The sequence below is a fragment of the Oenanthe melanoleuca genome, chromosome 25 (genome assembly GCF_029582105.1).
Source record: "Oenanthe melanoleuca isolate GR-GAL-2019-014 chromosome 25, OMel1.0, whole genome shotgun sequence".
Classification (NCBI taxonomy): Eukaryota; Metazoa; Chordata; class Aves; order Passeriformes; family Muscicapidae; genus Oenanthe; species Oenanthe melanoleuca.
Window position 1 is genome coordinate 6,940,075 of NC_079358.1, and position 12,753 is coordinate 6,952,827.

Consider the following 12,753-nt stretch of genomic DNA (forward strand, 5'->3'; position numbering starts at 1 on the left):
CCCAGCCTGTCCCCAGCCCCACACCTGCACCATGGTGGTGAACTGCACGGTGTAGGACAGTGTCCCCATGTCCCCAGCAGCGTCCCCACCTGCACCATGGTGGTGAACTGCACGGTGTAGCCATGTGTCCCCATGTCCCCAGCCCCAGGGCAGTGTCCCCAGCCCCCCAGGGCAGTGTCCCCATGTCCCCAGCAGTGTCCCCAGCCCCAGGGCAGCGTCCCCACCTGGACCATGGTGGTGAACTGCACGGTGTAGCTGTGTGTCCCTGTGCCCCAGGGCAGTGTCCCCATGTCCCCAGCAGTGTCCCCACCTGCACCATGGTGGTGAACTGCACGGTGTAGCCATGTGTCCCCATGTCCCCAGCAGTGTCCCCATGTCCCCAGCCCCAGGGCAGTGTCCCCAGCCCCCCAGGGCAGTGTCCCCATGTCCCCAGCAGTGTCCCCAGCCCCAGGGCAGCGTCCCCACCTGGACCATGGTGGTGAACTGCACGGTGTAGCTGTGTGTCCCTGTGCCCCAGGGCAGTGTCCCCATGTCCCCATACCCCAGGGCAGTGTCCCCAGCAGTGTCCCAGCCCCACACCTGCACCATGGTGGTGAACTGCACAGTGTAGCCGTGTGTCCCTGTGCCCCAGGGCAGTGTCCCCATGTCCCCAGCAGTGTCCCCATGTCCCCACCTGCACCATGGTGGTGAACTGCACGGTGTAGGGTTGTGTCCCCACACCCTGGGGCAGTGTCCCCATGTCCCCAGCAGTGTCCCCAGCAGTGTCCCCATGTCCCCAGCAGTGTCCCCCAGCCCCAGGGCAGTGTCCCCATGTCCCCACCTGCACCATGGTGGTGAACTGCACGGTGTAGCCGTGTGTCCCTGTGCCCCAGGGCAGTGTCCCCACGTCCCCAGCAGTGTCCCCACCTGCACCATGGTGGTGAACTGCATGGTGTAGCTGTGTGTCCCTGCACACTAGGGCAGTGTCCCCACACCCTGGGGCAGTGTCCCCATGTCCCCACCTGCACCATGGTGGTGAACTGCACGGTGTAGGGTTGTGTCCCCACACCCTGGGGCAGTGTCCCCACGTCCCCAGGGCAGTGTCCCCATGTCCCCAGCAGTGTCCCCATGTCCCCACCTGCACCATGGTGGTGAACTGCACGGTGTAGGGTTGTGTCCCCACACCCTGGGGCAGTGTCCCCACGTCCCCAGGGCAGTGTCCCCATGTCCCCAGCAGTGTCCCCATGTCCCCACCTGCACCATGGTGGTGAACTGCACGGTGTAGGGTTGTGTCCCCACACCCTGGGGCAGTGTCCCCACGTCCCCAGGGCAGTGTCCCCATGTCCCCAGCAGTGTCCCCATGTCCCCACCTGCACCATGGTGGTGAACTGCACGGTGTAGGGTTGTGTCCCCACACCCTGGGGCAGTGTCCCCATGTCCCCACCTGCACCATGGTGGTGAACTGCACGGTGTAGCGCCGCCGCCCGGCCGTGAAGCGCACGCTGGGCTCGCCCGCCCTCCAGGCGGCGTCGATGGTGCTGTTGTTGCTGGCGCTGTAGCTGCACCAGCGCCCCGAGCGGTCGTCGAACCAGCGCCAGTTGTTGCCGCTGGCCTGCAGGTACTGGGGGCACAGGGGACGGGGGGTCACGGCCCGGAGCCCCTCGTGTGCCCCCCAAAACCCCGCCCGGGTTTGGGTGTTGGTCATGGCGGGGTGGGTGAGGTCACTGTCGCCATGTCGGGGACGTTGGGTGTCACCTCAGGGCTTTGGCTGTCACCCCCTGTGCTAACCCTGTGTCACCTCAGGGCTCTGTGTGTCACCCCAGACCATCGTGTGTCACCCCTGCCTCACCCCTGTGTCACCCCAGTGCCACCCCAGGGCTCTGTGTGCCACCCCAGTGTCACCCCTGCATCACCCCAAGGCTCAATGTGTCACCCTTGTGTCACCCAGAGCTCTGTGTGTCACCCCTGTATCACCCCAGAGCTCTGTGTGCCACCCCACTGTCACCCCAAGCTCTGTGTACCACCCTTGTGCCACCCCACTGTCACCCCTGCGTCACCCCAGGGCTCTGTGTGTCACCCCCTGTGTCACCCCCAGTGTCACTCCTGTGTCACTCCTGTGTCACTCCTGTGTCACCCTGGCTGCTCCACCCCCATCCCAGCCTCACCTTGTGTCCCCAGGACCCCCAAATTCCCCTCCATGATCCCCCAAATTCCCCCCATGACCTCCCAGAACTCCTCAAACTGCCCCCACGACCCCCCAAATTTCCCTCAGGACCCCCCCCAAATTCCCCCCACGACCCCTCAAACTGCCCCCAGGACTCCCCAAATTCCTATATGACCCCCCCAAATCCCGCCAAAATTTCCCCCAGGACCTCCCGAATTCCCCCACGACCCCCCAAATTCCCCCCAGGACCCCCCGGAACTCCTCAAACTTCCCCCAGGACTCCTCAAACTCCCCTCAGGATTCCCCAAATTCCCCCAGGACCCCCCCAAACCCCTTAAATCCCCCACAAGACCCTCCAGATTTCCCTCAGGACCCCCCAAACTCCCCCCAGGACCCCCCCAAACCCCCCCAGGGCCCCCCAAATTCCCCACCTTGTTCATCTGCGCGCGGCGCTTGGAGGACACGGCTGTTTTCTCGTAGAAATCAATCAGCAGCAGGACAGGGGTGATCCACCTGGTTTGGGGGGGACAGAACAGCCATGAGAACATCCTGGGGGGGTTTTGGGGGGATTTTGGGGGGTCAGGGAGGGGTCACTCCTTACTTGGGGGTCTGCACCTCCTTGTGCTCCTTGGCCGCCTGCAGGCAGGGCTGCACCACCTCCAGCAGCTTGATCAGCACGTCCAGCACGCAGCTGGACTCCACCACACGGGCACAGGGCAGCTTCAGCTCCTGGGGCACCCCAAAAACATCAGCACCCCGAAAAATCCACCAAAAAACACCCAAAATCCTGATCAAAATATCCAGAAACATCTCAGAAATATTCAAACTAACATCCCTGAAATATCCACAGGAACAGCCCCAAAAATCCACCACACGGGCACAGGGGCAGCTTCAGCTCCTGGGGCACCCCAAAAACATCAGCACCCCGAAAAATCCACCAGAACACCCCCAAAATCCGGATCAAAATATCCAGAAACAGCCCTGAAATATTCACAGGAACAGCCCCAAAAATCCACCACACGGGCACAGGGCAGCTTCAGCTCCTGGGGCACCCCAAAAACATCAGCACCCCGAAAAATCCACCAAAAACCACCCAAAATCCTGATCAAAATATCCAGAAACACCCCAGAAATATTCACAGGAACATGCCCTGAAATATCCACAGGAACAGCCCAAAATATCCACAGGAACAGCCCCAAAATATCCACCACACGGGCACAGGGGCAGCTTCAGTTCCTGGGGCACCCCAAAAACATCAGCACCCCGAAAAATCCACCAGAACACCCCCACAATCCTGATCAAAATATCCAGAAACAGCCCTGAAATATTCACAGGAACAGTCCTGAAATATCCACAGGAACAGCCCCAAAACTCCACTATAGGGGCACAGGGCAGCTTCAGCTCTTAGGGCACCCCAAAAACATCAGCACCCCGAAAAATCCACCAAAAACCACCCCCAAAATCCGGATCAAAACATCCAGAAACACCCCTGAAATATCCACAGGAACAGCCCAAAATATCCACAGGAACAGCCCCAAAAATCCACCACACGGGCACAGGGGCAGGTTCAGCTCCTGGGGCACCCCAAAAACATCAGCACCCCGAAATATCCACCAGAACACCCCCAAAATCCTGATCAAAATATCCAGAAACATCCCAGAAATATTCACAGGAACAGCCCTGAAATATTTACAGAAACAGCCCTGAAATATCCACAGGAACATCCCCAAAACTCCACCACACGAACACAGGGCAGCTCCAGCTCCTGGGGCACCCCAAAAACATCAGCACCCCGAAAAATCCACCAGAACACCCCCAAAATCCCGATCAAAATATCCAGAAACAGCCCTGAAATATTCACAGGAACAGCCCCAAAAATCCACCACATGGGCACAGGGGCAGCTTCAGCTCCTGGGGCACCCCAAAAACATCAGCACCCCGAAAAATCCACCAGAACACCCCAAAATACCCACAGGAACAGACTGAAAACCAGCACGCAGCTGGACCCCACAATGTGGGCACAGGTTTTGGGGTCCCCCAGGTTTTGGGGTGTCCCCCAAAGGTTTTGTGGTCACTCCCCCAGGTTTAGGGCTGCCCCTCCCAGGTTTTGGGGTCCTCCCCTTCAGGTTTTGGGGTCCCCCCACTCAGGTCTGGTGTTCTTTGTGGTCACTCCCCCCAGTTAGAGCTGCCTCTCTCAGGTTTTGGGGTCCCCCAGATTTTAGGACCCCCCCAGTTTTGGGGTCCCCCAGATTTTAGGGTCCCCCAGATTTTAGGATCCCCCCAGTTTTTGGAGTCCCCCAGATTTTAGGACCCCCCCCTTTTTGAAGTACCCCCCAGATTTTAGGGTCTCCCCAGGTTTTGGGGTCCCCCCCAGTTTCTGGGCTCCCCCAGATTTCAGGATCCCCCCAGTTTTAGGACCCCCCAAGGTTTTGGAATCCCCCCAGGTTTTAGGATCCCCCCAGTTTTTGGAGTTTCACCCCAGTTTTGGGGTGTCCCCAGGCTTTGTGGTCACTCCCCAAGTTTTGGGGTCCCCCAGATTTTAGGATCCCCCAAGTTTTTGGAGTCCCCCCCCAGTTTTGGGGTGTCCCCAGGCTTTGTGGTCACTCCAGGTTTTTGAGGTCCCCCCAGTTTTAGGACCCCCCCCCAGTTTTTGGAGTCCCTCCTGGATTTTGGAGTCCCCCCCAGTTTTAGGGTCCCCCAGATTTCAGGATCCCCCCAGTTTTAGGACCCCCCCACGTTTTGGAATCCCCCCAGGTTTTAGGATCCCCCCAGTTTTTGGAGTTTCACCCCAGTTTTGGGGTGTCCCCAGGCTTTGTGGTCACTCCCCAAGTTTTGGGGTCCCCCAGATTTTAGGACCACCCCCGTTTTTGGAGTTCCCCCCAGTTTTGGGGTGTCCCCAGGCTTTGTGGTCACTCCAGGTTTTTGAGATCCCCCCAGTTTTAGGACCCCCCCCAGTTTTTGGAGTCCCTCCCGGATTTTGGAGTCCCCCCCAGTTTTAGGGTCCCCCAGATTTCAGGATCCCCCCAGTTTTAGGACCCCCCCCACGTTTTGGAATCCCCCCAGTTTTTGGGGCCCCCCCAGTTTCGGGGTACCTCGAAGAGCAGGGTGAGCAGCAGGATGCGCGTGGCCAGGTTGGAGGCCTGGGGCAGGGTGGCCATCTGGCTGATCCACTCCGAGACCGTCTTGGTGTCGCTGGTGGTCAGCGGCACGGCCGCCTTGATCAGCACGTCGGCCGCCTCCCACACCTGGGGGTCAAGGGTCAGGGGTCAAGGGTCAGTGGGGTCAGGTGTCAATGGTTAGTGGGGTCAGGGGTCAATGGTCAGTGGGGTCAGGGGTCAGGGTCAGTGGGGTCAGGGGTCAGTGATGGTCAGGGGTCAGGGGTCAGTGAGGGTCAGGGGTCAGCGGCACGGCCACCTTGATCAGCACGTCGGCCGCCTCCCACACCTGGGGAGTGACCAGTGAGGGTCAGTGAGGTCAGGTGTCAAGGGTCAGTGGGGTCAGGGGTCAGTGGCATGGCCGCCTTGATCAGCACGTCGGCTGCCTCCCACACCTGGGGGTCAGTGGGGTCAGGGGTCAATGGTCAGTGGGGTCAGGGGTCAATGAGGTCAGGGGTCAATGAGGTCAGGGGTCAATGGTCAGTGAGGGTCAGTGGTCAGTGGTCAGCGGCACGGCCGCCTTGATCAGGACGTCGGCCGCATCCCACACCTGGGGGTCAGGGGTCAAGGGTCAGTGGGGTCAGGGGTCAGTGGGATCAGAGGGTCAGAGGTCAGGGGTCAGCGGCACGGCCGCCTTGATCAGCACGTCGGCCGCCTCCCACACCTGGGGGTCAGTGGGGTCAGGGGTCAAGGGTCAGTGGGGTCAGTGAGGCACGGCCGCCTTGATCAGGACATCGGCCACCTCCCACACCTGGGGGTCAAGGGTCAGTGGGGTCAATGGTCAGTGGGGTCAGGGGTCAGTGGGGCACAACCACCTTGATCAGCACGTCGGCCACCTCCCACACCTGGGGATCAGGGGTCAAGGGTCAGGGGTCAATGGTCAGTGAGGTCAGGGGTCAGTGGGGTCAGGGGTCAGAGGCACGGCCGCCTTGATCAGGACATCGGCCGCCTCCCACACCTGGGGAGTGACCAGTGAGGTCAGGGGTCAGTGGGGTCAGGGGTCAGTGAGGGTCAGTGGAGTCAGGGGTCAATGGTTAGTGGGGTCAGGGGTCAGTGAGGGTCAGGGGTCAGTGAGGTCAGGGGTCAGTGGGATTCAGGGTCAGTGGTCAGTCAGGGTGAGGGGGGCACCTTGCACAGGGGGCACGTGTGGGTTCAGAGGATCTCGGGGTGAGTTCAGGGGATGATTTTAGGTGGGTTTGGTGTCTCAGGGCAGGTTTAGCTCAGGTTTAGGCTGGGTTTAGCTCAGGTTTAAGCCCAGTTTAACGCCCCACACCTGCTGCACCACCTGTTTGAGCACTGAGTCCCGGTAGGTCGGTCAGTTGTACCCACAGCTATCCTGGGGCTCAGGGAGCTCAGCACAGGTTTTGGTGTCTCAGGTCGTATTTAGGTGCAGTTTAAGGCAGGTTTAAGCCTGGTTTAAGGCCCCATACCTGCTGCACCACCTGTTTGAGCACTGAGTCCCTGTAGGCCGGCCCGTTCCTGCGCACGGCCGTCATCAGCAGGTCACACACGCGGTACATGGTGTCGGGTTGGGTTTGGTGTCTCAGGGTTGGTTTAGCTCAGGTTTAGGCTGGGTTTAGGACTGGTTTAAGCCTGGTTTAGTGTCCCATACCTGCTGCACCACCTGTTTGAGCACTGAGTCCCTGTAGGCCGGCCCATTTCGGCACGCAGCCATCATGATCAGGTCGCACACTCAGTACAGGGTGTCGGGTTCGGTTTGGGTGTCTCAGGCTTGGTTTAAATCAGGTTTAGGGTTGGTTTAGCTCAGGTTTAGGCCTAGTTTAGTGTCCCCTACCTGCTGCACCACCTGTTTGAGCACTGAATCCCTGTAGGCCGGCCCGTTCCTGCGCACGGCCGTCATCAGCAGGTCGCACACAGTATCAAGTTGGGTTTGGGGGTCTCGGGGTGGGTTTAGGACTGGTTTAAGCCCGGTTTAACTCTCCCTACCTGCTGCACCACCTGTTTGAGCACGCTGTCCCTATAAGCCGGCCTGTTTCTCTGCACAGCCATCATGAGCAGGTCGCACACGGTATCAGGTTGGGTTTGGGGGTCTCGGGGTGGGTTTAGCTCAGGTTTAGGCTGGGTTTAGGTTTCCCTACCTGTTGTACCACCTGTTTGAGCACTGAGTCCCTATAAGCCGGCCCATTTCAGAACACGGCTGTCACCCACAGGTAACACACAGTACTGGGTTGGGTTTGGTGTCTCAGGGTTGGTTTAACTCAGGTTTAGGACTGGTTTAAGCCTGGCTTAACTCTCCCTACCTGCTGCACCACCTGTTTGAGCACTGAGTCCCTATAAGCCGGCCCATTTCGGCCCGCAGCTATCATGATTAGGTCGCACACTCAGTACAGGGTGTTGGGTTGGGTTTGGTGTCTCAGGGTTGGTTTAGCTCAGGTTTAGGACTGGTTTAGGCCTGGTTTAAGGCCCCATACCTGCTGCACCACCTGTTTGAGCACTGAGCCCCTATAATCCGGCCCGTTTCTGCGCACGGCCGTCATCAGCAGGTCACACACGGTATCAGGTTGGGTTTGGTGTCTCGGGGTGGGTTTAGCTCAGGTTTAGGGTGGGTTTAGCTCAGGTTTAAGCTCAGTTTAAGGCCCCATACCTGCTGCACCACCTGTTTGAGCACTGAGTCCCTGTAGGCCGGCCTGTTTCAGCGCACGGCCGTCATCAGCAGGTCGCACACGGTATCAAGTTGGGTTTGGGGGTCTCGGGGTGGGTTTAGCTCAGGTTTAGGCTGGGTTTAGGACTGGTTTAAGCCTGGTTTAGTGTCCCATACCTGCTGCACCACCTGTTTGAGCACTGAGTCCCTGTAGGCCGGCCCGTTCCTGCGCACGGCCGTCATGAGCAGGTCGCACACAGTATTGGGTTGGGTTTGGTGTCTCAGGGTTGGTTTAACTCAGGTTTAGGACTGGTTTAAGCTTGGTTTAACTCTCCCTACCTGCTGCACCACCTGTTTGAGCACTGAGTCCCTATAAGCCGGCCCATTTCGGCACGCAGCCATCATGAGCAGGTCACACACCCAGTACACGGTGTCGGGTTGGGTTTGGTGTCTCAGGGTTGGTTTAGCTCAGGTTTAGGACTGGTTTAAGCCTGGTTTAAGGCCCCATACCTGCTGCACCACCTGTTTGAGCACTGAGTCCCTATAAGCCAGCCCGTTTCAGCACATGGCTGTCACCAACAGGTCACACACAGTGTCAGGTTGGGTTTGGTGTCTCAGGGTTGGTTTAGCTCAGGTTTAAGCCCAGATTAACTCTCCCTACCTGCTGCACCACCTGTTTGAGCACTGAATCCCTGTAGGCCGGCCTGTTTCAGCGCACGGCCGTCATCAGCAGGTCGCACATAGTATTGGGTTGGGTTTGGGGGTCTCGGGGTGGGTTTAACTCAGGTTTAGGCTGGGTTTAGGACTGGTTTAAGCCTGGTTTAGTGTCCCCTACCTGCTGCACCACCTGTTTGAGCACTGAGTCCCTGTAGGCCGGCCCGTTTCTGCGCACGGCCGTCATGAGCAGGTCACACACCCGGTACACGGTGTCGGGTTGGGTTTGGTGTCTCAGGGTTGGTTTAGCTCGGGTTTAGGACTGGTTTAACTCTCCCTACCTGCTGCACCACCTGACTGAGCACTGATTCCCTATAAGCCGGCCCGTTTCGGTGCATGGCTGTCACCAGCAGGTAACACACAGTATTGGGTTGGGTTTGAGGCAGGTTTGGGTGTCTCAGGGTTGGTTTAACTCAGGTTTAGGACTGGTTTAGGCCTGGTTTAGGTTTCCATACCTGCTGCACCACCTGTTTGAGCACTGAGTCCCTGTAGGCCGGCCCGTTTCTCCGCACGGCCGTCATCAGCAGGTCACACACCCGGTACACGGTGTCGGGTTGGGTTTGGTGTCTCAGGGTTGGTTTAGCTCGGGTTTAGGACTGGTTTAACTCTCCCTACCTGCTGCACCACCTGACTGAGCACTGATTCCCTATAAGCCGGCCCGTTTCGGTGCATGGCTGTCACCAGCAGGTAACACACAGTATTGGGTTGGGTTTGAGGCAGGTTTGGGGGTCTCAGGGTTGGTTTAGCTCAGGTTTAGGACTGGTTTAGGCCTGGTTTAGGTTTCCATACCTGCTGCACCACCTGTTTGAGCACTGAGTCCCTGTAGGCCGGCCCGTTCCTGCGCACGGCCGTCATCAGCAGGTCACACACCCGGTACACGGTGTCGGGTTGGGTTTGGGAGTCTTGGGGTAGGTTTAGGTCACGTTTAACTCAGGTTTAAGCCCAGTTTAACTCTTCCTACCTGCTGCACCACCTGTTTGAGCACTGAGTCCCTGTAGGCCGGCCTGTTTCTGCGCACGGCCGTCATCAGCAGGTCACACACGCGGTACACGGTGTCGGGTTGGGTTTGGGAGTCTTGGGGTGGGTTTAGGTCAGGTTTAACTCAGGTTTAAGCCCGGTTTAACTCTCCCTACCTGCTGCACCACCTGTTTGAGCACCGAGTCCCTGTAGGCCGGCCCGTTCCTGCGCACGGCCGTCATGAGCAGGTCGCAGACGCGGTACACGGTGTCGGGTTGGGTTTGGTGTCTCAGGGTTGGTTTAACTCAGGTTTAGGACTGGTTTAGGCCTGGTTTAGGTTTCCTTACCTGCTGCACCACCTGTTTGAGCACTGAGTCCCTGTAGGCCGGCCCGTTCCTGCGCACGGCCGTCATCAGCAGGTCGCACACGCGGTACACGGTGTCGGGCAGCTCGTCCAGCAGCTGCGAGCAGCCGGGCAGCATGGCGTCGGTGAAGGCGCCCAGCTCGGCCGCCTCCAGCGGCTCTGCCCCCTCAAACTTCTCCAGGCACTTGGCCTCCTCCTCCTCCTGCCGCTCCCGGGCGCGCCGCTCCTCCTCCTCCTTCCGGCACGCCGCCTCCTGGGGGAACGGGGCAGGAGGGAATGGGGGAGAAACGGGGGAAATGAGGGAGAAATGGGGTCAGGAGGGGGGAAATGGGGCAGGGAAATGGGGAGAAATGGGGTTAGGAGGGGGAAATGGGGGAGAAATGGGGAGAAATGGGGTTGGAGGGGGGAAATGGGGTCAGGAGGGGGGAAATGGGGTTAGGAGGGGGGAAATGGGGGAGAAATGGGGGAAATGGGGCAGGAGGGGGAATGGGGGAGAAATGGGGAGAAATGGGGTTAGGAGGGGGGGAGAAATGGGGGAGAAATGGGGTTAGGAGGGGGGAAATGGGGGAGAAATGGGGTTAGGAGGGGGAATGGGGTCAGGAATGGGGGAATGGGGCAGGGAAATGGGGAGAAATGGGGTTAGGAGTGGGGAAATGGGGGAAAAATGGGGTCAGGAGTGGGGGGAATGGGGAGAAATGGGGTCAGGAGGGAATGGGGGAGAAATGGGGGAATGGGTCAGGAGGGGGAATGGGGCAGGGAAATGGGGAGAAATGGGGTCAGGAGGGGGGAAATGGGGTCAGGAGGGTGGAAATGGGGGAGAAATGGGGTTAGGAGTGGGGAAATGGGGGGAAAAATGGGGTCAGGAGGGGAATGGGGGATAAATGGGTGAAAATGGGGGAGAAATGGGGTTAGGAGGGGGGAAATGGGGCACGGAAATGGGGGAGAAATGGGGTCAGGAGTGGGGGGAATAGGGCAGGGAAATGGGGAAATGGGGAGAAATGGGGTCAGAGGGGTGGAAATGGGGTCGGGGGGGGAATGGGGCAGGGAAATGGGGTCAGGAGTGGGGAAATGGGGTCAGGAGTGGGAAAATGGGGGATTTGGGGGGAAATGGGACAGGGAAATGGGGTCAGGAGTGGGGGATATGGGGTTTTTTGGGGGATACGGGGTTTTTGGGGAGGAAATGGGGTTTTTGGGGTAGGAAATGGGGTTTTTGGGGAGGAAATGGGGTTTTTGGGGTAGAAAATGGGGTTTTTGGGGTAGGAAATGGGTGTTTGGGGTAGAAAATGGGGTTTTTGGGGTAGGAAATGGGGTTTTTGGGGTGCCACCTCCGGGGACTCGGCGCGCTGCTCCATGGGGATGTCCTGGCCCAGGGACATGGCGATGGCTCTCATCATCTGATCCTCCTCTGACATGCTCAGGTCCTGGGGGGCAGCCCCAGTCAGACCACCCCCAAAATACCCCCAGACCATCCCCAAACCATCCCCAAAATACCCCCAGACCATCCCCAAACCATCCCCAAAATACCTCCAGACCATCCCCAAACCATCCCCAAAATACCTCCAGACCATCCCCAAAATAGCCCCAAAACCACCCCCAAAATACCCTCAAACCACCCCCAAAGTATCCCCCAAACCAGCCCCAAAATACCCCCAAAACCAGCCCCAAAACCACCCCCAAAATCATCCCAAAATACCCCCAAACCACCCCCAAAGTATCCCCCAAACCAGCCCCAAAATACCCCCAAAACCACCCCCAAAACCACCCCCAAAATCATCCCAAAATACCCCCAAACCACCCCCATAATAACCCCAAAATAACCTAAAAACCACCCCCCAAATCCTTCTCCATGCCCCCAAATTGCCCCCATTTCCCCTTGCTGCTGCCCCAGACCCCCCTATTCCCCCCCCAATTTCCCTCCAGCCCCCCATTTTCCCCTCAGACCCCTCCAATTCCCCCCTAGACCCCCCATTTCCCCTCCAACCCCTCTCAATTCCCTCCCAGCCTCCCCCATTCCCCTCCAGCCCCAACAATTCCCCCTCAGACCCCCCAAGTCACCCCCGACCCCCCCATTTCACTCCCAGACCCCCCCAAGTCACCCCCTGACCCCCCATTTCCCCCTCAGACCCCTCCAATTCCCCCCCAGCCCCCTCATTTTCCCCCAATTCCCCCCCAGACCCCCCAAGTCACCCCCTAACCCCCCAATACCCCCCCAGACCCCCTTATTTCGCTCCCAGACCCCCCATTTCCCCCTCCAATTCCCCCCCAGACCCCTCATTCCCCCCCCCTAATTCCCTCTCAGACCCTCCAAGTCACCTTCTGACCCCCCATTTCCCCCCCAGACCCCCTTATTTCACTCCCAGACCCCCCTAATTTTCCCCAGGACCCCCCATTTCCCCTCCAGCACCCACAATTCCCCCCCAGACCCCCCCCAAGTCACCCCCTGACTCCCCATTTCTCCCTCATTCCCCCTCCAATTCCCCCCCAGACCCCCTTATTTCCCTCCCAGACCCCCCCAAGTCACTTCCTGACCCCCCCATTTCCCCCCCAGACCCCCTCATTTCCCCCCCAGATCCCTCCAATTCCCCCCCAGCCCCCCCCAGACCCCCCCCAAGTCACCCCCTGACCCTCCAATTCTCCCTCAGACCCCCCAAGTCACCCCCCAGCCCCCCCAATTCTCCCCCAGACCCCTCATTTCCCCCCAATTCCCCCCCAGCACCCCTCAATTCCCCCCCACGCCCCCCAATTCCCCCCCAGACCCCCTTATTTCGCTCCCAGACCCCCTCAGTGACCCCCTAGACCCCCCCAAGTTACCCCCTGA

The 12,753-nt window shown here is 59.1% G+C and overlaps 1 protein-coding gene across 1 annotated transcript in view; it reads right to left on the reverse strand.

Moving 5' to 3' along the window:
* The window catches only part of HUWE1 (HECT, UBA and WWE domain containing E3 ubiquitin protein ligase 1), a 157,587-nt gene that overhangs the window by 96,303 nt on the left and 48,531 nt on the right, over positions 1-12,753 (reverse strand). The window contains exons 32-37 of the mRNA XM_056510874.1: positions 11,261-11,356; positions 9,919-10,188; positions 5,236-5,388; positions 2,745-2,872; positions 2,575-2,656; positions 1,424-1,600 (exon numbers count right to left, since the gene is read on the reverse strand). Of these exons, the coding sequence (XP_056366849.1) occupies positions 1,424-1,600; positions 2,575-2,656; positions 2,745-2,872; positions 5,236-5,388; positions 9,919-10,188; positions 11,261-11,356 (906 nt within the window). The remainder of the gene's footprint in view (positions 1-1,423; positions 1,601-2,574; positions 2,657-2,744; positions 2,873-5,235; positions 5,389-9,918; positions 10,189-11,260; positions 11,357-12,753) is intronic.